Here is a 27,903-nt window from a genome sequence, read left to right as displayed (position 1 = left end):
CAACCGCCCGGGCTGGCCCCGCCCCGCCCGTCAATCACGCACAGGCCCCGCCCCCGCCCCGCTCTGCCTGTCAATAGCGGCGAGGCCCCGCCCCTTCTCTGCCTCTTACACAAACAGCAGCTGCGGACGGGAGAGTAAATAGAGAAAGCCCCAAGATGGCGGAGTCACTGAGCTTCATTCACTTCGCCGCGGCGGACAAAAACCCGCTCCCCAAACCCAAGGAGCCCAAAGCGGCGCCGGACAGCCGACCGCAGTCTTCCCGGGACCACCACCCACCGCCGCCCAAGAAAGTCCGGAGCGAGGAGAAAAACCTTAAACCCAAGAAACTCAACGGGGAAGGCGGCGGCGGCGGAGGGGGAGGAGGCGGCGCAGGGGAGAAGCCGTACCAGAAGCAGAGTTATGGCAGCGCGACGACATGGAGCTTCGGTCCCGTCAAGGCGAGCGGGCCCGCGGCGGCCGGGCCGGGACCCCTGCACAAGGTCTTCGCGCCCGGCGGCTTCCACCCCGCCAAGCCCAAGAAGCCCAAGGAGAAGCGGGAGAAGAAGAAGCACAAGCCGCCGCCGCCAGCCCCCGACAATAACAGCCTCGCCAGCGCCGGGGTGAAGAAGGAGAACGGGGAGGTGAAGTTGGTGCAGAAAGGTGGGGGAGTCCGCCTGCTGACGCGCCGCTCCGGTTGCGGGTCGCCCTCGGCCGGGCTGGGTGCTTACGGAGGGAGGGAGGGAGGGAGGGAGGGAGACCGTTAGCACGAAAGCCTCTTCCGTTGCGGGATGAGGGAGCATGTGGGCCGCGGAGCGCGTTTTCGCACCGGGTGGCCGCCGTGGCTGCACAGGGCTTGAGAGGGTGCATCTGGGGGCTGTGCGCGGCCTTTCTGCGGGGCTGTGCGCTTTAACGCAGCGGTGGAGGTGTCGGGGTTGTCTTGCAGGCGCATATGGGGTTTATTTACGTGCAGCCTCGCCACACATGGGGGTCTGATCGCCCTCGTCGGACGCTGCCCCGTCTCTGGGACCACATCGCCCGTGTTTTCAGTTTGCACAGGGGCTGGGTGGCTTTGAGCCCGGGTTCAGAGGGCTCCCGTCACATGATGCACATGTCCGTCCTCTCCCTGTCGGTGCACGCATGCTGACCCGGGCGTTTGCAGAGCTGCGGTTCATTGCAAACTTTATTTTATTTTGCAGCTGGTTTTACTGTACTAAAGCTGTGTTTGCACCCTCCCTGCGCACACTGATGATGATGATGGGTTATTGGAGAGGTCTGGAAGGAACAGCATGCGAAATAGATGGGTCGTTGTGGTTCATTGATGCTTCTTTTTAAGGCATTAACTATATAAATATAATTACCCGCTATTAAGTATTTATTTTCTACCACGCCCCCCACATAAAACCCGAGCACCGCGGCCAGCTGATTGCGCACTTAGAGGGGACTCGTTTGCTTTTGCTTCGGTGTGTTCAATGGTCCTGCAAGAGAGAGAGAGGGATCTGTTTTTATTGATTTAAAATTGCATTTCTTTTGGAAGCAAAAGGAAAAGTAGGAAGAGAGAGAACGTGTTAATTTGACTGTCTACTCCGGCCTCAGTGAAGCAGATCCTTGACCATGAGGTCTGTGTGGCCCCCTCGGCTCTCTGACCCCGGGGGCCATTGCAGGGGACCTGGTGACGTCATCGTCTGTGCAGATCGGCGGGGCTGCAGCCTCGCAGCACGGAGGGACGAGTGTGCCAGGACTTGAGCTTTTTATTTATTTAATTTGCATTGGTTAAACACAATCTTTTAAGAAATTTGAAGGTGATTGGAGGACATGCTCTGTTTATGGTTGAGATTTAGTCCTGGAAAGTCTTATTTAGCGGCCCTTAGTTCGTGGTTGTACATTCGTGAACACTTGCACTAAACGGATCCGTGCTGAAGTATTGATCCGTCTATTTAATTGGAGAACAGGAGAAATTCGATGGGCTAGAAATTGAATTTATCTTAATTGCTGGGAGCTTTTTATTTCTTGGCCTCACCCCCCTCTTTACTAGCGTGCCATGCGTCCCAATTCATGCTTCTGCATTAATGACTTTCATGTGTGTGCTTCATGTCTATGGTCACTGGTGCTACACGTCTTGTATTAAGAATGCAGTAAGTCTTTAGGGATGTGGACTGTTAATAGTCCAGTGTATATCCCAAAAAAACATTGTATACATAAAAAGGATATTAAGAAATGTCACATTTTATAGCACTTTTGCATATTTGAAATGCTGACGATTTAGTAACTCCAGCAATAAGAATTTAAGCTAAAATATGTACAATTTTAATTGCAGATATGTTCCATTTTCCATTAAGTACACAGAAGTTTGTGTTCTATGTTGAACAGAACCAATATAACTCCTATAAATATGCATAATAGAGAATAATGATAGTCTAAAATGATTTGATAATTAAATATATTCAATGTGATATTTCTCATTCTATTGAAACAGTTTGGTTTTGGGAAACTGTCTCATTTCAGTCTGATAGGAGCCCTATTAAGGTGAGTGTTACATGCTTTGGCAGTGGGTAACCACATGGTAGAATACAAGTGTGCACTTATCTTGCACATTTGTCTGTTTATTATTTTGTGCTTGTGAAATTTGCTTTAAATAACTGCTTTAATGTGTTTGGGTTGTAGGTACTGTGCATATTTCCCATATTAAGATTGAAGAAGAGGAATGGAGGATACTTAATAAGTAATTGGTGCAAGTGCAACTACAGAATGTGAATAACTCTCCATGTTACTGAGGCACATTCAAATAATGATGTATAGTATTTACGACTTCTTGGCTGATTATTACCGAAGCAGATGTCTAGCGTTCAATAACGTTCAATAACCCTCTTCATCAGAAGTGACCAGTTTTTTGCAGTCTGTTGTGACACCCACCTGGTACACCATTTGACTGTATAAGTCTGAGCTGCAGTTACTCTGTGTACAGAAATGTCTGTAGGATTGTTGTTGAAACCCTGCCCCTTTTCATATAAACAAAACAAGATTTTATCTATTGCTGTGTTTCACTTACTGAAATGTTAGGTGGAGGTTCATTTTTTTTTTGTTCCTTTTTTTTTTTATCAAAGGTTAGCCTTTCAGCTGTTACATAAAATGTATAATTGAATTAAGTCCTTTAAAATGTGGGGTACAGGATGCTGTTTACTTAAAATAAAACTCAGTGCATTTCCTTGAATACTTGATTTTACTTGGCATGAGGTAGCTGATGCAGGTGACTTTTTGTGTGTGTGGTTTTGTTTAGTTCATGAAATGCATGCAGAGACTTCTGCAGAACAGATGGAATGAGGCTATTTTTAGATAAAGAAATAAGGAAGTCTTTTTTTTTGTGTGTCTGTGCAGCAGCAGCTCTGGATGTCTCCTATTCTCCACTTTCCCATTTAGTGATTAGATATTCTTATCCATCTTGCTACGATTGTTGTAGCGTTCAGTTAAAATGCGGAGATGTGCTGCCATTTGTGTTGCCCTTTTCAATGTTTAAAGACTGAATTGTGGCTTTTGTTTTAGTAAGTCGCATTCATAAATCGAAGAATGTCTTTTATATACAAATGTAACCCACTTAAGCATTTAACCTATTTTCCACTGCCTTTTATATACTGAAGTAGGTTTGTGATCTGCAATTCCAATCCTTAAGATAAAATGCTGGCTTACCAGTAGCATAATGTCTCACACTTAAGCCTTTTACATTCTTTTAGGTTATCCCTTAGTCACATTAATTCAGGCCAGCAATTAATTAATTTGTGCTATTTTGAGCTCCCCCTTCTGTATGTTAATGTTTGTCTTTGAATGCTGCAGTGAGCACTGGCACCTCTTCAGATTGTTATAACGGTAAATCTGCAAACAGTCCCTGTATCTTCGATATGTATTGCTTCTCTGAGATGAAACCAACCTAACATGCCCTTACAAGTATAATTTCTAATGTTGCACTAGGGCAAGTACTAGATGGTGCCCGGAAATCCTGTAATCCTACAGTTTAAATATTAAGTCTTCTCGTCTCGCAGTGTAAATAAAGGTAATATAATCAGATTCTAATCTTGCATTATGAATTTGTGTTATTTCTCGCCTCATTTTATTTTTTTAGGAGGCTTGTGCATGGATACGTTTATCAGTAGTCTTATTACAAAAATGCTTTGCCACAACACATACCAAACGGAGATCAGTACAAGATGCAGTTACTTAAGGGTACTAAATCTTAAGCGATAACAGATGATTAAGTGCCAGTGAAGTAAATTTATTTGGTTTACCTGTTGTAATTCAGAACCAGGAATGGAAATGCCAAAAGTGTGATCTTGCATTGGAAGCTGAGACTCTAAACATGCTGAAATGCAAATATTGTTTTGTATGGCTGTGACTGGGCATACAATCCTCTCACTGATGGAGAATAAAGCCATTCTGGATGCCCAATTGAAAATCAAACATTCATGCACACTACAGTAAACACGGGCGAATGGTAAATGGAGATGGTGTTTATTGCTAAATTTACCTTTCTGATGCCCAGTATATTTCAGTAATATCCCTAGAGTGGAATTATGTTTAGGTCGGCAATCTGGAACCAATTTACTGGATTCATTAGAAGCCAAACCTGAGGTTTTTGAAGAAAATTTCACACAAGTTTAATTTTCAGATGGTTATGTTATCTGCCTAGGAATATCCTTCTTAAGTGAGGACTTAGTGATTAATGAGGATTTTGCTGTCAATTATGTCGTTTAAAATGCATGAGGACAAATCTTAAAATGCATTGCTTGCTTGATTGGTTGTTCGACTAAATACCCAAAGCTTCTAAATGGAACATATCTGTAAGTCCTTCATATTAATCGGTTAATTCAGCATTTCAATCCCAGACTTTTTATTTTGGTTCTTACTGATTTAAATTGAAACCTGCAGTTACCACTTTTTAAACCGCTCGTGCTTATAGTATGTGTTCTGTGTTGAAGTAGATGCCATACAAAAAGCTGAAGATCATGAAATCTATTTCCAGATAGTGTATTGATTTTCATGATTGGGAGAGGGTAGGTATAAGTATATCCCAATATCGATAATGAAAGTCAAAACATGCACTTTTTCTTTCTAAGTTTGACTGGCTGCTGGAGGATGAACTATTAATCTCCCCAGACTGGCTAAAGAGGTCAAAACCTGACTGTTTGTGGAAGCGTAGTGCATATGGGGCTGGGGAATAAAAACTGCAACAACATCACACAAAAAAATAGTAGCGTCAGTCTTATCTGGCGCATGGGTGTCATTTTATTGAGAAGGCACTGAATGTTATGTTTGTGTTGTGTGCTATGTAGAGAGCAGATTTTGTGATAAACTAAACTGCTCAATCTTTTTTCAGGATCTTGTGTGGTTGTCTGTGAGTTGCTCGATTCTTTTACCCCTGACGCTGGCGGATGCTTTGCCCCCCTTTAGTCTCGCAGATGTAGCATTCGATTGTAACTGTGTTCTCCTCTGTCTGTCTTTTTGTCTTTACAGATCAGAACAGCAAGGAGAAGGAGAAGAAGAAAGAGAAGGAGAAAGACAAAGACAAGGAAAAAGATAAGGAAAAGGAGAAGAAGAAACACAAAGTCATGAATGAGATCAAGCGGGAGAATGGAGAAGTCAAGCTGCTCCAGAAAGGTGGTGAATATTCTCTTGACCAGTTCCTCTTGTTTGCTGAAATGCAAGTAGTCACGGCATCCATATGCAAATGGTTTAAAAAAAAATGGAAACCGAAATCTTTCTACAGTGGACATGTATTGTTGTCTTTATTTGCCCCTAGTACCGTGGTGGGTAACTTACAAAATGGAGAGCTGTGTGGGTGTGGGATGTTGATGCACTTTAAAGTTAAATATAGCGGCTAAGTCGTACAAATATTGAGTCCAAATTTTATATTCTATGGCGGCAGCCTGTTGAATCAACTCCCCTGCCAGTTCAGTTCTAATAAATCATTTTCCCGAGATACAGGTCACCCACTACTCTCTTAACACGAGGCACAGTCACTCCTGACCCGTCTGCTAAATTGATACACTACGCTGCCTTGTTATTAAAATAAGTGCCGTTTCATTTTTGCTTTTTGTAGCATTTTTACTATATACTGTAAGTTACTTTTTAAATTACAACTATAGCAGCTCATGTTTTTTATACTACGCAATGTGTTTTAATAGGATTTGTATTTTTTAATTCCATAACTTGCAAAAGTAATTTTGATCTCCTGTATAGAAACCATTTGAAATAAACTTTTGTGAATCGAAGTGCCAGTTGGCCGTGCGTTCCCCCGGTGCATTGAGCCGGCGCTGTAGGGCATTTTATTTCACGGCTCCGTCATCAGCGCTCTGCCTCCAGCCTGCAGGTGCGATGTTGTGAGCGGAGCACCCGATGGCTCTTAAAGGCTTGTGGTGATCCCGTAATTCCCAGACTGCTGAGGATTTCGGATACATAGGTTTTATGATATTGCATTGTTGTATTTGCGTTCAGTTTTAGGCCAACTTTACTTGGTTGCATATCTGTCACATAAAGGATTTAAGATGCTTGATTTGGTGTTCATGAGAACTTAAAACCAGGTTATTTTTATAACCTTTAATACCGGAGAGTGACAACCACAGTTGTGGCTGGCATTTCTGAATCGATGAATAATCTGACTATATCGCACTTTGCAGGAAGATGTTATTTTTAATGTCGCTCAGGCATGAGCAGATGACATCTGAAATGCAATTTGTAAGATTTAGCAAGATAATCGGTGTTGGCAAACCCTTTGAATGTGCCTCTTCCAAAAATTTTGTAACCAAACACTTGCAATACGCAGTTCAAGATGCATCGGTAGATATCCATTGGTTTTGGATGATTGTGCCTGGGGCGGGTGGGTGGGGATAAACGCATTAGTTTTGATCTATTCTAGGGTTTCAAACGGCCCCATTGTCAAATCGGTGTCTCAATGGCAATTCAAACTTCAGCTTTTATCCTTCATTCAAGATACGCTTAGTGGATGGCAGTTATGTGTCAAATAGCCATTCTCCAAATATGAGGAACATTTTTCTGTTGGAATTGATGGGAAATGAACACAAAGCTCAGTTTCCACTAACCTGAAACTGAAATGAAGCCGACTCCTTATGCTCATTAATTGACTTCCCCTCTCATTATGGATTTTCCAACTAGGTAATTAGTTCTTGCAGCTGTAGGTTTGGTTCCAGTGGTACCTTATGGAAAGCAAGGCAGTTGGTTGTGTGATGCACTGCTACAGTAGCTTGTTGACTTGGTTTGCAGCTGGAAGTCCAAGCATTGGCCCTATATGGCAGATACCACAGTTGAAATGATTTTTACTTTTGTTTATTGCCATTGTTGTCTTCTGGCAGCATGCTATTGGACTATTTAACTATGCATTTAAAATAAACTGGTTCCCCAGTATGATTGACGTGGATTATAATTATATTCATGCAGATTATTAACTCGTACACCCCTGGAGATCACGCACTCCTGTTGAAATTCTGTGCTGTAGACTTTGACAAGGTCAGGCGACTTCAACCCAACACCTCCAACACCTCCACCACCAATTGCTTCTGGCTGTAGATGTGAGGAATAAATGGCTTCAGAAGAACCCTGCTGTAAAGTGTTTGAACAGGTTCTTTGGCTGACTTCAATTACAGGTTGTGTGCTGCTGTATATTGGTGAAACTGATCACAAGGATCTCTTCATCTCCTGTTTACACTGAGGGGACCCTGTGCCAGCCAGGACTTGCATGTTCATGCTTGCTTTCTGATTTGAGAGATGTGCTGAACGATGGCCCCAGCTGTGAAGTGGTTTCCCCTCCCCACACAGAAGACTGACTGTTGTTTCAGTGGCTGGCAGGCTGACCGATGTCTCGCTACGATCTCAGACCGAGCGTTACCAAACTAAACCTTATGATTCACAACTTCTAAATCTAAAAGTGTTTGACAAAACCCAGAACTTCTACCATTTTAATCACAACTGCCTAAGAGTTGTGCTTAATCCGTAATAAGGGCGCTTGTTTAAACCTTCTGTCATACTAGTAACCATAATCAAAGGCACAGTATGATAGTGTAGTGAATATGAGTGGTGTTGTACTGTTTATGGCCACGTCATTACAGTGGTGCTGTGTGAACGGCCCTCTGGGTGATTGGTGTTTCCGTTGCTGCTTGGGTTATGCTTCGGGACGGCTTGGGTGGCTATTCTTTCAGGGTCACAAACGTAAATACATCTGCATCTAGCAAGCAGCCGTTTACTTCAAAAGGAAACTAGTGTTTTTAAATATAGATATAAAATATCTTTTTACCAGGCAGAGGTATAAAAGGAAAAAAAAAGTTGGTCTCCCTTCTAATGGGTTTATTAGTCCACAGATTGTAATGGCATTATTATTACTACTACTAATAATAATATTAACTGAAAACTAGATTAAAATATAAATTACCAAGACTCGAGAGATGATATTCCTTTTAAGTTGGCTTATCAAGGGGGAAAAAACTGTAGATTACATGATGGAAAAACTGTAAATGAAGATTATTGACCTTTATCGGCACACTTGCTGATAAGTCATGATTTACTTTACAAATTGTGATGCAGAATCTTATGGTTTTACCTCCAATTAAGACTCAGAATGGTTTTTCATTTAAATGCCAGTAATACATATTTCTTTCATTCTCGCCACTTCTTTCTAGTATGCGTTTTCTTCCAAATATGCATTTTGTGTTTCCTAACCACTATCGTAGTTTTCAAGGGAAGGAATTGTAATGTTTAATTGTGAAATGATAATGTGTTTTCATGATGTTTCCTGATGGAAGCTGGCATTGTCACAAGTGAAAGAGCTGTTAATTTAAAAATAAATAAAACAAACGGGCTCTAAAATGTCCCTGTCATAGGGTGTATTTCATATGTGGTCAGAGAGCTCTCCGTTAAAGGAGAGCCCCAGGAAACTGGCAACCTTTAGCACACATCAAAAGGACGGGAAGCCGTTGGCCTAATGCACACCTGAGTAATAAAAAGCAGTTATGGGTTACGATTGCATAGCACTCGCTGCTTGCCAGGCGTCTGATCGTAGAGGGAGGATGCCATTAACATTTTACAACATGATTTATGGCAACTGGGTTTCTGCAGCCATGGGGTTTTTTTTTTTTAATCAGCCGATATAGTGCTGTAAAGAGACGGCAATATCACCGCGGTCCCCAAACAGGGCTCTGGAGATACCAGGGTATGTGCTTCTCTAACATGCTCACTGGGGAATAATCTGTTGCAAATAGTCAACTCTCAATCAATACTAACTGAGAGAGCCATTTTTAAAAATCTATATGCAAACAAAAAGAATGGGTGTCCTTTGGAATAAAATAAAAAAATGAAACCTCAATCAATGGCAGCCCGTCAAATAGCGAGTACATCTATATTTCTTTTTTACAATCATTCATTCATTGCACAATCATGACGCATGGGAAAGATTAGTGAGTGTATTACTGTTAGCCTGTTATGCCCAATGGTGAGACTCCAGAAAGAGGAGATGAGTAATCCGCGTGTATGCGAGAGCAATTCATTTCCCAGTGCAGATGCTTCCGTTCCTCTGCTCCGTTTCATACCATTCACGGCTCTGTTTTTGTGGTGCCGAGTGAAACCGGACCCCCGCTTGCGTTTCTGGATGCTTGTGCTGCTTGGGCCTGCTAACCTTAAACCAAGTCTACGTTTGTATCGTAAGCAGACTTTTACAGAGTGTTCCAGGCCTCTCTTCTCTCTGCAACAATATTAAACCAATCTTTTCAGTTTACTTAATTTTCCCAAATCCTACACAGATTTGGGTTTTGGTGAAATTTTCATGTTTCCAGTGGTGGTTTAGGGGTTAGAGACCAACTGGAGGGGAAACCCTTTCACCAACTGTATACGAGTCCTTTTCATCCTCCTGGCTCCATTGTTCTGTTTTTGTCCTCGGTCTGTGCTTTGTGTTTTACCTCGTCCAGGAGGGCAGAGCAACACTTGAGCCAGGACCTCTTGCTCTAGTGAACCTTTTGAAAGGCGGAATCTGTGTATTGTGCTCTTCAATTGTATGGCATGCTGAATAATTTGCAGAGTACAGTATGTGAACTTTGAGAACAATGCTGCGTGTTAACAGACTTCACTTTGGGCAGATTAGTGTGCTGTCCCAACCCCGGCCTACCTCTCCTTTGTGCTCGGCCTGGAGAGACGACAAAAACAAATAAAAAGAAAGCTATGGAAATGCTAGGAAAAAAATAAAATGAAGCCCCACTGGTTTGCGCTGCTCCTCTGTACACTGAGAACAAGGAAACTGTCGTGTGTGACACAAATTATGGTATTTGCAGAAGTAAAACCCGTACTGTACTTATGCATTTGACTTTTTAGATGTGTAACCTTTTAAATGGAGCACACTTCTGGTTTTATACAGTGTTTTGCTTGTGAACCGTTCATATTTTAATTATGAAAAGCTCTCGGCAGCATCTGTTTCCCTGTAACGCAGAGACGCTGTGCTGTACGCTACTCGGATTTATATCTGTAATGTAGAAGGTAATTCATGGCTGGGTGCCTGGGGAAGGGAAATTGAAAAGCAAACCTTTCCTGATGGCAAAGTCAAGGGAGAGACTATGACATGAAAAGCATTTACAGAGCTCAGATGTGTCATCCTGGCAAACAACACACTGCAACAATCATGGTGAGATAAGTGCTTGAAGGCCAGAGATATTTGTCTGAGCAAAAATGTGATTTTTATTATATCAAACGCATTCTTGTGTTTTGTGTTAAACCGGGCTTCTGCTGGGCATAAGTGGTCGGCAGAGTTGTTGCTAAATTGAGTTTTCCGTGCACATCTTTCCCGGTTTTGTGCTCATCACAGCTGGTGAGAACTGCATCCCGTCTGAGTCCTTGGGTCAGACGTGGTACTTAAAGATGAGGGTGATCAGAGGTAAATATGCACGGGTGTTGGGAGCAGCCACAATATCAACTAGTGGTATTGGATTTTGAATATTTAATTAAACCCTCCATTATGAACAATTATGAGCAGTAGAGTTGCAGGCATTGTAAGTGGATCTTTTTTTGTTGCATAGTTATTTGTGCATGCAGATTACTCTTTATGCAGATGTACTCACAATTTATGTAGGCTAATACTGTAGAATGACTTAAGTTCAGTGAAATATCAACATGAAATGAAGCGCGGGAACATCTTAAATGACCCATGAAGACATCCTTGCATTCCCTTTCAGTTAACTGTTGCTCCCGAAATTCTGTCTTGCATAAAGCGATCAGATTTGTTTCTAGTTGTCTTCCAGTGCCCAAGCTAAGGTGCACAAGAACCCATTTTAGGCCTTATTGCCAGAAAGCTGCATTATTTTTAGCTCTACTTTATAGGTAGCAGTGAGCCTGTCTGCATTAGTTGCAAGCTTATCTGAAGCTTAAAAATCCATAATTGGTCAGATTTGTGTTTCCATTTCCTGCATAGACACTGTAACAAATGTAACATCCCCAATTGTTGATGTTCAGCAGAACTGGGTAACTCAATGGCTTTGATCTGGTCCAAAATAAAATTAATGTGTGCTGTAAAGTCACTGTTGGCACTTATTCTCCACTCTCTTCAGTCTTTCTGATAAGTCTCTTTGTACGACAGCCACACATTTTCATAAAATGTTTGTTAATACGACCTGCTTAGTGTTGGTGTGCTACAGTTTGATCTTGGTGAAAATAATATTTTTGTCTGTATATTGGCTCATAAGCAGGGGAACTTGACATTTTAAAACATGTGGTTTGATCTCAAACTGTCACTACTTGTTGGCAAGTTTGATGAGCATCAGTATCCAGGGCTTTGTTGCTGTTCAGTTTCTCTAATAGGTTTAAAGAAAAACAAATGCGTGAAGCTTGATCAGATAAGTTGAATGTCTCAAGCCCAGAAATAACTCTTCACTACTGCGGGAGAACACTGCTTTTGTTTGTTGACGTCGTTTTGTTGAAAAGCAGCACTAGAATTCCTCTCGAACGCAGTGCAGGGATTATGTTTTGGTCGGCTGCTGCTGGGACCGCCTGCTGAGCACCACATGCTGTTTATGCACACCGCCGATCATATCTGACCCTCATTTACATTCGAAGTTACGTTCGGCTGTCTGCTCAGCGGCCTATCTAGGAGTGGGAATGGGGGGAGGGGAATGGTTGGAGACGAGGATTAGTGGCCCTTGCCTTTGTGGTTTATTTTTTCCTCTCTCCGAGTCCCACCTCTCCGAAACGCGCATACATTTCACTTTGACTCTTTTTTAAATCTTATCTGTCTTGTTCTCTCTGAAGAGCTTCCGTTCGTCCCTGCCCCCTTCCTCTCCGCTGCAGGCTGTCAGTGTGTGAGGGGTGGCCGGGCCAATGGGAGGCTCGGTTTCGATCGGCTGTTTGTGTAACGCTGTTAACCCTCGTGGCAGGTGTGTGTGTCGCAGAGCTGAGCTGCCTGTTGCGTCTTATTAAAAACACTGCCACCTTCATTACTGGGCCCCGACGAATGCCAAACAACTGCTCTCACTCTCCTCGCTCGCTGCCAAGAGGCTTATTAGTGCAGGGAGGGAAAGAAAGTGTGAGCATGCAATGGGAGGATTATTCCCCCCACCTGCTGTCCCAGTACTGAAATGTTAGTTGTCACAGTTTTTCCACTCAAGATTAAAAATGAATGCAGTGTTTTCTGGCTGTGCGATGTAGTTCCTCTGGGTGTAACGGAGTAGTGTCTTAACCTGGAAGGGCTAAATCGCAAGGTGTGTGGGTGTCAAATGCCAGTTATTGCAGAAGTGATACTGTGCAAGGTGTATGGTCAACAAGAATGCAAGGGTTTGTAGTTTAAAACGTTTTTCTTATTTAATGTGTTTTTCTGTACTCAGTTTCATTTCATGAGCAGTTTTTACAGATGGACAACTCTGGGTTAAACTGACACGATCTCTAAACAGCATCTCAACAGAGTTCAATTTAACTTGCTCTGAATTTTCAAGCTGGGGCAGCCAGTCCTAAATGCTTTGTAGCTGCAATAATTCTCTCTCCCCTATCAATCCTGAATTAAAAAAATCAAGAAACATACTTTGGTTGATCATGTTGTAGTTTGTACATAAAATTTAGTTTGCTAACCTGTTTTTTCTATGGTTTGCAGGCGAAAAAGAGAAACCAAAAATAAATTCCGAGGAGCTGCAGATCAAAAAGGTGAAGAAGAAAAAGAAAAAGAAACACAAAGAAGGCGAGAAGAGGAAACGCCCCAAGATGTACAGCAAGTCCAGCCAGACCGTCTGCTCCGGCCTGGTGTCCGACGTCCGAGGCCTGGAGTCCAAACTCGTCAAGGAGGAAGAGTGCGACCCCCGACTGACAACGCCACCCCTCCCAGCCCCCCGGCCGGAGGAGAAGAACTGCAGCCCCCCGGACGCCAAGCCCCCGGACGGCGGCGGCGGCGACCCTCCCTTCATGTCCCTGAAGGCGCCCCGGGTGCAGACGCAGCTGCCCGGCCTGGACGCTCTCGAGTTCCGCCGGTTCATCCACGTGGAGCAGCAGCCCAACGGGGGCGCCTTTGTGGTGCACGCCTACTGCAAGGAGCTCTCCTGCCTGTCTCCTGTGGAGATGCAGAGGTTCGCGGAGGAGTTTGTGACTCTGGCGTTCAGCGAGGACGAGAACTGCGCCGCCTACTACGTCATGGGGATCATTCATGGAGCAGCTATGTACCTCCCGGACTTCCTGGAGTACTTCTCATGCAAGTTCCCCAATTCCCCGGTGAAAATGGAGATCTTGGGGAAGAAGGACATCGAGACGACGACGATGGCGAACTTCCACACTCAGGTACGTTCGGGAGGTCATACTGGGCAAATGATGCACGGTTTGTTTATTTTCATCAGGGCCTGCTCTGATTTTAATGAGACTTCACGTTGTGGGATCTGGTAAATTATTTTAAGGAGCCTATTACAGCTAAACATCTCATAACACCGAATGAAAAATATCCCTTCCGTCCCACTGTGATGCTGTTCAGTTTTTACGCAAGAGAAAAAAAAAAAATAGGTCTTCGGTTCAGAACAAACTAAAATATTTTCTTACTACAGTCAAATTGAGCGTGTCTGTGATCTGATGAAACCATTGAAACCTGTTTTAATATACATATTTTGCTATTCAAATACTGTCCTGACTACTCAAAAGCTTTGGTCTGAAAACGTGCTCTGAATTTTGTCCTTTTTTAATCGGAAATGTCTATTGTAGCCAATATGTAGTATTCGTTTCCTCTTTTGATGATAAGGGTTGTAATCTTGTTCCTTATCTACTTTACCTTACCACAGGATGGCAAATAAAAAGCCTTCACTATAGATCTAGGTTTTTATTAAGAAGATGGGGCTTTGGCTTCACACTAACACAAAGGGAAAATATTTCAATTTAATGCATTAAAAACTGGTTTTATCCAGAGCACATTCTTTAGATGCTATCAATTTAATAATTCATGCAGGTTTTTTTTTCCAACTGGTAGTTTTTGCCGTTCTAAATATGGTTCTGGCTGGGCTGTGTTTTCCATTTAGGTTTTGATCACTCGACTGGCCTTTCAGTGTAATGTGAGCCCCCATGGATTCCCTATTAAACTTGCCCACCTATTAGAACGACTGTGGGAAGAGTTCACTCTTTTTCAATCCATCACTTTAATGAGCCTTTTGCTGGGTGGATAAGAGGTTTGCTGCTAAAGCTATGAAGAGATTTCACTGCAAATTCCCCCGATTCCATATAAATTGGTGCAAATCGCATAATAACTCTACTTGGTTTGTCCATTGTGTTACACTTCTGACTTATATACTTGTTCTGTGCAGATTTTTAGTTGGTTGTTTTGCTCTTGGCGGACATTATGACATTTCTTTCTCGCAAGCTATTAAGCCTCAGATTTCAACCTTAATTAAAACCTATGGTGTTGGAGTTGCCGCGTCAAACGCATTTCGGTCGGATCGGTAGTAACTGATTAATGGGATGCTTTTCATTGTGATTTATACTTGTATAGATCACAGGTAATTGAGCAAAATGAGACGGAGACAGGATCAGCAAGTATGTAGGTCTACGTTACATAACCAACCTTGAGAACCGTACTTGACTACGATTGAATTAATCCATCCCTAAGCGCCACTCAAAAGTAGCACTGTTCGTTTGGGATTACTTCATCCACGTGTGGTTTGGGCACAGTTCCTCACAAGGCAATGCTTCATGGTGCAGTATCTCACCATGCACATGTTAACCACTACAAAATGATGCAGTTCATGGGTGCAGAATGCATGCTTCTCATGCAAAAAAGCAGAAATGAAGATGGCACATCTATGTGAGAATTGCATTTTTAAGTTCTGGAATGGTTTCATCACCCCAGATATGAATACGTGGCTTAATTTCAGCCTCAGACCACGATGCTTCCCAGTCCACCATATTTTTAAGTAATACTGCTACTGCCACGTTTGTTTTTATTTTGATGCTGCCCTGTTTTTCTTCCTGGTTATGTTTGCCACATATCTGAGCATTTTGGGATTGTGTGGGACACGTACCAACTAACACGGCAGCCAACTCATACAGTGTCAATGCAGAGGGCCTTTATCCGTACATTTTGGGACTGGGACTGGAGGTGTTTCTTACATGTGTAAACAGTTTATTGTGGGAATAAATATAAATATTCCTTGGTGGGAAAAGGCAATCTGTGAAATGGCTATATGGGAGCTTTGTTTGTGTTACATTATTCATTCATGTTTTTCCAGGAAGTACTGTGCTTGGTGTGGTTTTAAATAAAAACAAAATACAGAAGGGTAGGCGTTGGTTACATTGTGCTCAAGAGCCAAACTGTATTCCTCTGCTGGGGGGGATAAACAAACCAGCAACATGTAAATGTTTCCAGGTTGATTCAGCAACTTTAAGTTTATTATTGTTTAGCAAAAACATTGGAATGCTTTAAAATAAGCAATCAACACTTTGTTTTGCTACTGCCAATGCCCACATCTTGCAAAAGATGTGATTGAGTCTTGCTGTGGTTTGGTTTTGCATGGGGGGGAATAGAAAGCTTGATTAACGGGCCCTACTGAAGAGTAGTTGCAAACGGCATTTCTAGCAAAACAACATTTTGACAGTTTTTTTGGGAGGGTGAAGGGTTGTGGAGGAGATCCATTATTGACTAAAATTTCCAGGTAAAATGAGCACTCCTTTTTGCTAATAGAATACTAGTTGATTGTGAGAGTGGGTGGCAGTTGAGCATGGCATGAACAAAAGCATTGTTACGGGCATTAAAGTCTCAGTGGCTCTGAATGTAGATTCTACCCCTCATTCAGTCACCTTAATATCAAGTAGATGATCCAGAGGAGTTCTCTGAAACTTTTGCATCAGCGGTTCCTAGGGTGCTCTTTCCTCTAAATGCTTTCGCAGAAATGGAAGAGCTACTTTCAGTGCTAGTGGGGAATCTTCGCCCCTCCTCAGTTTGATGTAAGCAAAGTCGGTAGTTGGTAGCTCTCAGACGTTGTGTAAGTGAACAGTGTTTTTAAATAAAGGCGTACTTGTAAAACCTTATTACTATACTCTTGAGAAACTATGCTTTTCCATTCATTCTTGAACTTACTAGTGTTCGTAGGTACACTATTAGTACATTTAAAGCTTTTATTTTGAAATGAGTATTTCGTTTTAATGCTTATCCCTTGTGAACAATAGGATTGGGAAACCTAGTTAATTTGCAATTTGATAGCTAATGTGTTAATGCACTTGGATTTGGTGGAATGCATCAAAATACGTCTGTAACCACAGGTTGTGTTTCTGACGTGTTTAATTTGTTAATTATCTTGCTAAATCATTTATAGGCAACAAACTAACTGTTAATGGTGCATAACCTTTAGAATTGATACGTGTATTGTAATCGGAGTCAGCCCGAGAAATTGCACTCCACATCTCTGCTGTGCAGCAAGATTAAATATTTCTTCACACCTCCCGCAGTTAATGTCTGTTTATCTAGAGTCGAAATGCTCACTATTTTAATTCTTGAGTTTGCAGACATCTATTGATGCGTACCTTTTAGTGAAAGTCTAATTTGAGATTTCATGCGTTAGGCGCCTGCATATTCTTGGCATATTGTTTTATTTTTTGTATTTTCCCCCAGCAACACTCTTGCCTGTATATTTGTATTCCCTTGGACTACAGTTTCTGAACAGTATCCTAGCAACATGGTTTTTATTGCAAATAAAATGTTTTATGAAAGGTCTAATCTGGGAAATGTCATGGTGTAGAATTCTAAATGCCTCCCGCTACAAAGTTACACATCTACACTAAGCCTCTTCCTGATGGCATCTCTGGACTGACCCTTTTCTGTGGTGGTTTCTATGCTTGAAAGGGTTTTCATTAGTTGTCCGCAAATTAGTTCCGATACGTTTCAAAGTTATTGGCCGTCTTTTCATTGTTTTCTTATGTTAGTGAAATGAACCCATCTGCTTGGGTCCTTGTTCTTGGAAAGAATGGGCTACATTAAACACAAATGTGTATTTTAATGTGTGGTAATAACTGGGAGAATCAATGGTGGTGGCCCAGTCAGCCAGGTTTTCTCTACAGTCATGTTGAGGGTTCTGCCCCAGTTGGCCACTTAATCAGCCCCATTGCTATATTGACACGTGGCTGGTAATCCTTTTTTCCTCATCCTCCGGAAGATCTCTTATTATGTAAATGTATTCAAATGTACAGTGTGCTGGTTTTCGAAAATAATCGTTCCACTCCTTTTTTTTGCACTGGAAAGTCTTGCACAGCAGGGCTTAAATCGTTATGTACGCTATATACTCCTTTTAGGAGATCCAAAGTCGTGCAGTTATCTAGAACGTGATGAACAGCTTTATTTAACAAGATGTTCTGGGATGTGATGAGGACAGATGTTGAAGTACTTGCTGGAAGTGTATTGAGAGACTGTTTGAAGTCGAGTGTTTTCATTGGGAGGGGAGGGGGGGACTAAACTGCAGAGAAGCACAACTACAAAACGGCACAGACTATGTATGTAATCTGTATCATTCCTCTGATCTGCGGCCCAGACTGGAATTTGATGGTCTGGCATCTCGTTCTTCATGACTTGCCTTTCTTAAATCTATTTTTAAAGGTTTTCATGCATATTTTCTTCACTATTTGTATGGATTTATATTCAGATTGTATTAGATCTTCCATATGTTGACTTATTTTGTTGCCAAATATAGTCCAGTGATTTACAAACTAGCACTTATTAGTGTAAAATTTTAGTATTGATTTCCCATTTAACTATTGCTTTTCCTATTTACATATTTCAGATGCTATATTTTCAGCCCCAGAAATACACATTTGGAGTAGCACTGTACATTTTATACACCTGTGTGGTTTTAATTTGTTGTGCACTTTAATCCCAAAACAGTTCCATGTATTAGGACCCCCAAATGATTCAATGGGATTCAATTAATTTTACAAAACCTGGTGTTACAGAAAACGATTTTAAGCGCTTGATCTTTGTAAACGTGACTGTAATTTCAGAGCCTACCAAAGCATGATGGGATTTATCAAGTGAACTGCAGCACACAGTCATCTTCACTCATAACAGATTTTCCTAAAGGGCTTAATGGTTGCATCTGTATATATAATTGTGCATTTGTCTTCTGCGATACCATATTTATGTATGAACTTTGCAAATTTTCTGCCTTTTAGCCTTGAAGTTGCTGTTGACGTTGCTAGAGTCAGGATTGATAAGTTTGTGTAGTTTGCCTTTGTGAAGTCCTTTTTTGGAGAGCAGTATTGGACTACGGGCATTCTGCTCATTAACATTGCCAATAGCAGGTAATTGCACTTTGGACAGTCTGAACATGAATCTGAATTGGTGTGCTGCTCTGTGTTGATACCTGGCCATATTGATATTTATTTTTGTATTAGTTTTTTTTTTCTTGTGGAGTAAAAAAACCTCTTTTAATGCTGATGTTTAGCCTGGAGGTGTGAGAGAGAGCATTAGTACTAGAATCGCGGTGCAGCTGGAGAAGCAACATCAAGGCCGCGCTGCTCATCGAGGGGATGAGAGAGTGTGTGTGGCTTGCCCCTGCACAGCGAGGCGTTCAAACACCTTTGCCTAAAATGGAGGAATTTATCAGAGTTGCACTCCGTTAAGCCACCATGCAGCCATCTGGGGAATCCATCTGGTACCATCTGGGAAGAGAACAAACTGATTATTTTAGTTTAAAAAACAAAAACAATCAGTGGTTTTGGGCAAAGTAGGCTTTGTAGTTAAGAAACAAACGCAAAATAGACCATAAGACACATTTCCACTGAAAGCTGGTGCTTGGAGATCATTTTTTCTCCTGCTTTAATATCTAGTGCTATAATATAGTTTATTTTTGTCTCTCTGATGGCGATATAGTGAAGTTCTCCTGCCTGGGATTAAATCCTGCAGTGGTCCAGCTGCGGGGGCCGGCAGTGTCCGGTTGCTGCACTGCGTGGTGGAGCAGTGAGAGGAAGGAAGCTGCCAGTGGGGCTGTTTCACTGTGTCCTGTGGACTGGAGAGATCTGTGAGCAGCCAGGGCTCTTTGGCAGTATCTGCACAGTTGGTCTGCTTTCAGATTCACACCGTATCACAGCTTGTTTTTCAGCTACAGACCCCTTCATTGCACTGTATCCCAGTGTGTTTCACTGCTAAGACGAGATAAACCTATGAACTCAAAAGGTTGTGTGTTCTCCCTCCCCAGCCATTTGTTTTGGTAGTAATTGACGCACTCTATAGGTGCACTGCTTATGCCGGGGTCACACTACATGATTTTGGCCCTCACGACAGATCGGCACTGATCGTCACGACAAGCAGCCTGGTCGGGGCGCGTCCCCGCTGCCGATGGTTGTGTAGTGTGAGACGGACTGCGATGCGATTGTTGCCCTCCGATCTGATCGTAAGCTTGTCGTAGCCCCTATGATTTTATTAAATATGTTTAATATTTACGACTCGATCGGCACCGATCGTGGAGGGTGACGTGATCAGCAGCCAATGAGAGCCGAGCTTACTGAAGAAGAGAAAAGACAGGAGAATAAGATTGTGATACGTATTTATTAAAATACTTCAAATACCAATGGTTGTTTCGGGGCACGTTATTTTAAAATACTACACACTTTTTGTTTGTCCGCACAGACGAACACAAATAGCAGCAGCGGCTCGTGGTCGCGTTCTTTCCACAGTTTTCACAGATCTGCAGAAATCCACTGATCCCATTGGTGGAGCAGCGCAGATCTGCCCTGCACAAACATGACCTGTACATGTGCATGTCCGTGTTTGTTGACCTTTTCGCTGTGGGGATCACGCGTGTTTCTGCGAGATTTGGAGGTTGTGACGCAGATCGCCACGACAAGGATGTCAGATCAGTCGTGTAGTGTGTGCTCCCCTGTACTTAAGCGATCGTGTAGTGTGTGCTCCTTCACAACACAAAAGACGCATTCGGTGCAAAATAGTTGTTAAGTGTGAGCTGCCCACTGTTCACAAAATCTGGTCGGATTGTAGAAATCGTGTAGTGGGACCCCGGCATTAGTCCTGCAAGAAGACCGAGTGAAAACTACAGTCTCTCTCCTTTGACTGCATTAGGGCCTTCCTGATAGTTATGACGTAGCCTGAAGCTGATACTGAGTAGAAGGATCTTCTCCGCCGTTGCCTTTGGTCTGTGAGTCAGCAGCAGCGCCCCCCCTTCCCGCCGGTGGCTGTGACCTGACCCAGGGTTGCCCACCCTGCTTCGCACTGCATAGACCAGCTGCTGGGAGGGAGGCTCTCGTATTAGCCGACCCCTTTGAGGCTCGAGCCAAGAGAATGACGCTGTCCTGGTTTGCCCTGGATGCGTGGTTGTTCTGTAGGGGTGTTTGACCCATTGTTTGAATGTTTTTAAAGGACTTTAAATGTTGCTTGTTTATTGATGGAATTGAATCCTGGGTTATAGAAAATGCAGATGGCTCTCCACAACTAAATTCACGTTCAGTGTTTTTGAAGCGGGTGCGAGAGGCTGATCAGACTGATTTAAGTTGGGCCTGGTGGAAATGTATATGATCGCCCTGGATAAGGGCGTCTGCCAAGAAATAAAAATATGATCAATGTCGTGGTTTAAAATGGTATTCATCTAATTTGATTTTTGGTTTAATGGTAGAACTGTATCCTCTGAGATGGCCAAGCAAGAGGCATCCTTAGAAATCTAGTCCTGAAGCCTGGGTGGTCATAAATGGCATCTCTGCATGACTGAGCACTTCTGTTGAGGGGGGAGGAAAAGTGAGTGAAATTGGAGGAGAGAGGGTAAGCAATCCATTTGGGAAAATCTGAGTAAACTTTTTCTTCTCTTTCCACCTTGCCTCCCCCTCTATCCTCATCAGGGAACAGCCTTTAGTGATACTTTTGAAAAACCTTGACTGATTTCACTATACAGTGGATGCTCTGTTAAACAGTGCCCCCTGTGCACCCAGAAACTCACCTTTCAGAGTTGTGTGTCCACATTCGCGCCGACCCCTAGGGCCAGACTACGTGGACGTATCCGTCGGAAAACTCTTCCTGTGCAGGGAAAATATTCCTTGGCACCGGGAGCAGAAAGCAGATTCTGCTCTTCCACAGCTGCTCTGGTGCCAGCGCTCGGCTCCAGGAATAATCCACCTCGCTGACCGCTGAAAGGTCCTGATTGAGAGGGGTTTCTCTCCCCTGGTGATGGAGGGATGGCCGTAAAGGGAGGCTACACAAGGAGCCATACTGACCCATGATCACCAGGGTGGTCTTACTGGCGAGCAAAATTTTGAAGCAAGTCATGGGAGTAACATCAATCAGACGAGCGCTGATCGTGTATTGAAATAAACTGGCTTTGAGCGGCTGAAGCAATGAAGAAATAAACTTGCGTTCCTGGGCCTGTCTTTAAAAACTGGAGATGGTTTAAACTTGTGGTTGAAAGACCAGTTTTGAGTTTAGTGCTATGTGTTTCCAAGTGCCCTACAATTTCAGTTCTTTCCTTTCTTGTGTCCCTATATATTTTTTTCATTTTTACACCCCTCCCCACAGCTGAAGATGTGCCAAGAGATATTTATAGCTCCAGCAAGCATTTAATCAACCTAAATCAGCTGTTGGAAAAGAACATTATCATAATAAATGTAGTTTTAAGAAAATGGGTCCTCCGTGTTCCAGCGCGTGATTTTATTTTGGGTTCGGTACATCGTACAGGCCGTACTTTTCACGGATTTAAATGTCAAACTTTATTTTTCGCTTTTCTGCCGCGTTCTCAAGTGCGTTTGGCCTCCGAGCCGTTCCAGCTTAATGGCGGTGCAGCAGGGAATACCAGCCTGGTGCCAGATCGCCGTTGCCGCCTTCAGCCGCACCTGACCTTGAGGACAATGTGTTTGAAATGGAATGAGCTGCGCTGCTCCTCCGCCGTGCACAGACGCGGAGAGTTGCACGCCTTGCAGTGAGGCGTTTGATTTTAAACAGCAGTGTGAGACCAGGGAGCCTCGGGCGGGATGTTTTATTAGGAGCAAACGACACACACACACACACACACACACACACACACACACACCTGCCTGTGCTAAACCGCTGTACTGCTTCTGAACCTTTTTGGTGGTTTTTGAAGACTAGATCAATTCGCTGTGACAAAAATTATAAAATCTTTTTTTAAATTGGACCTCTAAAACCCATGGGAATCTCTCCATATCCTCCATTTTGCATTAGTTTCTGTTGCTTTGTGTTTAATATGTGGTTCTCGCAGATTACACATTGTTTGTTCACCTTCCATTTGTTTTATTTTTTAATTTTTTTGGCCTCAAGTTCCAGCACCTCACAAGTCCACCCCCCCCCCCGGGCACCCACCTCTGGGCCGTGACGGGTTTGATAAATGATGCGGGAACCGGCTGACAGGAAAGGCAGACGGTAGATTAGTGTGCAGGCGGGCTCTCTGGGGGAGGCGGGGGAAGAGGACGGCATACGATGTTCAAAGAGAGCCGTACAAAGAGGCAGCGCTCCTCGGGGACCGCTGCGCAGCTCGCATGAAAAAAAAAAAAAAAGGTAGAGCCGAGCCTGACCTTGAAAAGGGAGAGTGCAAAACGTGTCGTTCTGGTTTAGCAGGCTTCTGCGGCGGCTTATGGCACAGAGAGTCAAACTTTGATGCAGGAGCATAAGAGGATCTCTTTTGCAGGTGACTATTTCAGCTCGAAATGCAGTACGGCTTGATCCTCATAAGGTCTTGCATTTTGCATGCGTTTGTGAGTACGTTTGGGTTTGTTGCCTGACCTTATAGGAGACGTCAAGTGTGCTGGTTTGTGTAACTTCACAAAGAGGCAGGCTTCTTCCCCCAGCAGTACTTTTGTAGTAAGTGTTGTTTTTTCACCACCTCCGTCATTTGGGCGCTTCTGCAATCTTAAAATTGCTTATTGGCTGTGAAGGGGAAGGATCTGATGGGACGTTGCAGGGCGAGGGATGGGGTGTCGCAAAATGGATTTCCTGCAGGCCGCTATTAACACGTGGAAATGTAAAACGGAGCTACAGGGCCCTAATCTCATCACTGTGGTTATGGCTGAATCCAGAAAACAATTTCAGAGAACCCTGGTCTTATCAGTCACTACTGTGAGATTAATGTTACGTGGCCTGACTTCTGCGGTCATCTGTTTAACTATGCAGCAGCAGCCGAGTGCTTTGTGTGACAGTATATACATTGCATCATGGTATTCGTTTATGCAATTGGTGGAACCTGGATACCTCGCAAATATCTTAAATTGAATGCAGATACGGTAACTGTGCAGCTGAACAGTGGAAATATGTTCTTGATGGATACTTGGCAGAATTAATTCTTGGATAGTGATTTCATTGTCTGTCTTTTTTTTTTAAATGGGGAGGGAGGTTCACAAAGAAATATAGCAGGAACTGTGGCTAAGAAATGCAAGTCTCTCCCCAGCTAGTCCTGCATCAGTTTGCTCCAACACTATATGCACATTAGCCTGGAGTCAGAAGACAAAAAAGCTTTGCATCTCAAGAACAGCATTTTCGGTTATAAGAGGAAGAAACTGTATGTAGGGGTAGTCTAAAGTAAAACCTGAAGCCACAGGGTTCACCTCAACATTGCTGTGACTTAATAAATGCCTCTTCCAAATGTTTGTTCCCAATACCTGGTTTAGTTTAACCTGAGCAACATCAGTGTAGTAGTCTTGTGGCATATTGGAAAACTCACTCTCTTGTCCTGTCACTCTCCAACTGTTTCTATGCATGAACTCTTATAGTTATGAGCAACCAAACCACACAGTACAGTATGGGGATCTAGTCATTTAGGCAAATGCATACTCTGAAAACATGTGAGGATTGTCGTTCAGTGATGGGCTGTTGGAAACCTAAATAATACAATTGCAGGGGAGAAAAGCAATACAAAACCTAAACTGTTGGGATGACTCTAACCTTTAACCTTTAAGATCGGAGTTGCACTTTAGATGATGCACTGTGGGCTTTGGGCGGCTGAATAGCTGGAGACGGGGAAGGTTTTACAGACTCGCACAGGAGTCTGACCTTTACGAACGCAAACACTGCAGCAGCGCTGTAACCAGAGGCGTCCACCACTGGAATCTGAGGCTCGCGCTGCAGTCATAATACGAGGAGGTATCAAGCTCCCCTTTCTTTGCCCTGTTAATCGATTTTAGTTTTTTTTATTTCTTCTTGTATAAAGTCTCCTGATGGAGCCAGACATTCCAGCAGAGATTGAAATAAGAGGGAGGCGAGTGTAGAGGCCAGACGTTAGTTTTGACCCCATGCCCTTCCCCCAGATCTTAAACTTGGTCTGTGGAGAAAGACCACTCATTGCTTTAAGAGAGCTGTCCTTTACCAGTCTGTTGTAGCACATGGAGGTACATAGGGCTTTTGATTGACGCAGCAGGCTGAAATGAGTTAATTTGGCCGCTAAGTTCTCCCTCAATCCCAGACTGATGTTTGGAGAGGATAATTTTTCACTCTTCTTTTTGTGCCAACTCCAGACTGTAGCGAATTTCTTCCACAGCGCCGTGAGGGAGAATTTAAGTTTTACCCCAAATACGAACAAGAACACGCCCACGTTCCCTGGGAATATTTTAACAAAATTTTGCAAAGCTCACTAAACCAGTTGTTCAAATTGTTTTTAATAGTATTTGTTTTGCAACACAAGATATTTATGGAGTATTGGAAGCATGTGACGCCCAGCTTTGAGTTTCTATACTATGTGGTCACTATATTCCGTTTCTCTGTGGCTTTTACTATTATAAGTTACATTAACTGAAACTACTTTTGCGCTAACCAGTTTTCCATTAAGGGAGCATATGTATATCTTTCCACTTATTTAACTGGATTCCTCTGTCCCGTACTGACTGTTTTCACAGTTTTTATTTTTATAAAGAAGGTACAGTAGGTTTGCCAAAAAAAAAAAAAAACGGCATTCCCACTAAATAGTCTGTGGTGTGATTCAGGTCTCATCTACCTTCTGCAGCAGGAAATCCTAAAGGAAACTTCAAACCCAGCTTTCGAAGTCTTAATTTCAGAAATCTTAATTTCTTACCATAAAACCAATGCAGTGTTGCCTTCCCTTGGAAGATGTTTAATTAAATCATTATCCCCGTCTTAAGTGCCCTCTTTAAAGCCATATGGGGGGGGTGACACTTATTGTGTGGGAGGATTAATATTCGACATAAAACTGTATATTAGTGGGTTTAATTACTCTGAAGCAGGTAGAGCAGAATCGGTCCTGACATGACCTTCAATGCAGCCTTGTTTAAATTTTATCTAATTACTTAATTTAATTAATATGCCTGGCTGGGGATGCTTTCTAATTGTTTTTCTTAAAATATGCGCTAAAGCTGTAAATTCTATAATATGAATAATTATGGCTTGCGTTGTAGATGTTGTTCAAGGACTTCAGTATGTGTTTGCTAGTTGTGTGTGTGTGTGTGTGTGTGTGTGTGTGTGTGTGTGTGTGTGTGTGTGTAATATATAACTTTTTTCCCCCCTGCTGCTCCCTGCTGTGCGCTGACACATTGGTCTCTGGTGCTTTGTTGTGTTCAGTGTTCACATGTCACGCGTGAGGTGAAACGATGCATTTCCTTTGACGGGCACCGCACTACAGAGCCCCCTGCAGCCTAGCCCTGGCATCCTCCCTTCTCTGAACTCCTACTTTACTCTGATTTGTACACTTTCGACCGATCTATTTTAATAATGGCTCCTTTGTGCGCCCCTCAGTACGCCCACCCCATGTTTCCCACACCGCCGCTTGTACCTTAAACGGCAGGAGCTTGGCAGGTCGACGGGTGGCAGTTCACAAGGGGTCATTCTTCCTTCACAGACGGGGCCTTGTGTGGGCCGGTTCCTGCTTTTTTTTTTTAAATGATGGAAATATAAACGAACCACACCTGTCATTAATCCAACCGTGTCTTTCTCGGAGCCGGTCACAAGTGGGCCAGTGAGTGGTGGTAGCCGATTAAAGCCTTTGTTACGAATACAGGTTTTGTGTGTGGAGTTACTGATTTGATGTTTGTGGACTTCATCTAGCAGAATGTGTTTGTGCATATTGATGTTGTATTGGCCATCTGGACCGCTCTTGAAACTGAAAGCGTGTTCAGTTCAAACGAACGAACCCAAATAAACAGAAAATATCTCCCAGGCCACAGAGCAGACTGGCTCTTGGAGCAGCGCTTCGGGCGGGCGGCTCTGGAGACCAGCAGCTGCTCTTTACCTCGCTGTCCTCTCGGTTTCCGCCCACGCCTGATGAACTTGATAACGCTCTTAAGTCTGTGTGGCCATGACTCAGCTCTATAAATGGAAAGCGAGACTGACCGCTGCCTCTGAATCTCCCCCGCCAAATGGGAAAACAGAGGGTTTTATGTCCGCGAATCCCACAGAGCGGCTGTAGCTCATTTAATAGGAATGTCCTCGCAGGAAGAGGAAGGGAATTATGGCACTCGGAAAAAAAATTGCAACAATCAACAGCATTTGCCAGGAGCAGAATCGCTTCCTCCGTATCTCTTCTGCAGTCGAAAACCCTTTGATCACAGCTCCCAACTGCCGTGCCAGTGTGCTGCTGCACAGCTTTAGGGTAGCCTGCACTTAACGCCATGCAGAAAGAGAAAATGAAGACTGGACAGGGTCAGTGAGGAAGGTTAAACTCTTGTCAGCCGTGCCAATGTGAGCTGGATGCGTTTACCAGCTGCCCAGCAGAAGCCAGCGCAGTCCCTCGTGTGAGCTGCACCAAGTGCACACAGTCATATTTAAAGACGGGACACAAAATGACAAGGCAGGCTTTGGCACAGTGAGAATTATCCCAGAACAGGCCGAGACAAAGACATCAGAACTGCAGTAGCAATCCGGTTACCGCACAGGGGAGCTTAACATGATTGGATTAGAAACACTTTCCCAGTCTTGAGTTTAAAAATATTTGTGTCCCTTTCCTCGTGGTTTCTGTACCTTTTTAATCCACTAGCATTAATCACATTAGGGTTCTGTAATTATGGATTGTGAAGCATCAGTCCCCTTGTATAAGGGGTCACTCTTTTCGTACTTTTGTAGAGGGAACCTTTCCCAGTTGGGGTTTGAAGATATTGGTAGCATTTTCCATGTTTGGTTTCTATGTCATAGTTGTAGAATTAAAATTCAAGAGACCCAAATGACATGACCGTGAAATCTTCCCACCCCTAAGTGTATAATGGTGCTAAAGCTGAATCGTTTGAAGTGCTAGAAGTGGAGACATTGAGGGTGCAATCTCAGTCACTAAAGATTTGCCTGGGTGAAATCAGCGAATTCCAGTGACTTATGCACTCATATCAACAATGTCTTCAATACTGTGTAAGTACCTTAAGCCACTCCAAGATAAACCCCAATGACTGCATTTGTTTTGGGTTTTTGACAGCCTAATCGAGCTAATGTTTGTGTTGGGGGCGTGGCAGTATTAACCCCATATCTCCTTCTCCATATTGATTAGTAGCATCGCTTAATATTAGATTACTGCA

General features: G+C 43.2%; 1 protein-coding gene across 1 annotated transcript in view; it reads left to right on the top strand.

The window, feature by feature from the left end:
- The first annotated feature begins 109 nt into the window (after window positions 1-109).
- The window catches only part of LOC136771406 (lysine-specific demethylase RSBN1L), a 35,245-nt gene continuing 7,451 nt past the window's right edge, over window positions 110-27,903 (top strand). The window contains exons 1-3 of the mRNA XM_066723703.1: window positions 110-639; window positions 5,479-5,622; window positions 13,094-13,767. Of these exons, the coding sequence (XP_066579800.1) occupies window positions 156-639; window positions 5,479-5,622; window positions 13,094-13,767 (1,302 nt within the window). The 5' untranslated portion in view covers window positions 110-155. The remainder of the gene's footprint in view (window positions 640-5,478; window positions 5,623-13,093; window positions 13,768-27,903) is intronic.

Source organism: Amia ocellicauda, chromosome 15, assembly GCF_036373705.1.
Source record: "Amia ocellicauda isolate fAmiCal2 chromosome 15, fAmiCal2.hap1, whole genome shotgun sequence".
NCBI classification, from domain to species: Eukaryota; Metazoa; Chordata; class Actinopteri; order Amiiformes; family Amiidae; genus Amia; species Amia ocellicauda.
This window is presented reverse-complemented; position numbering and strand designations above follow the sequence as displayed.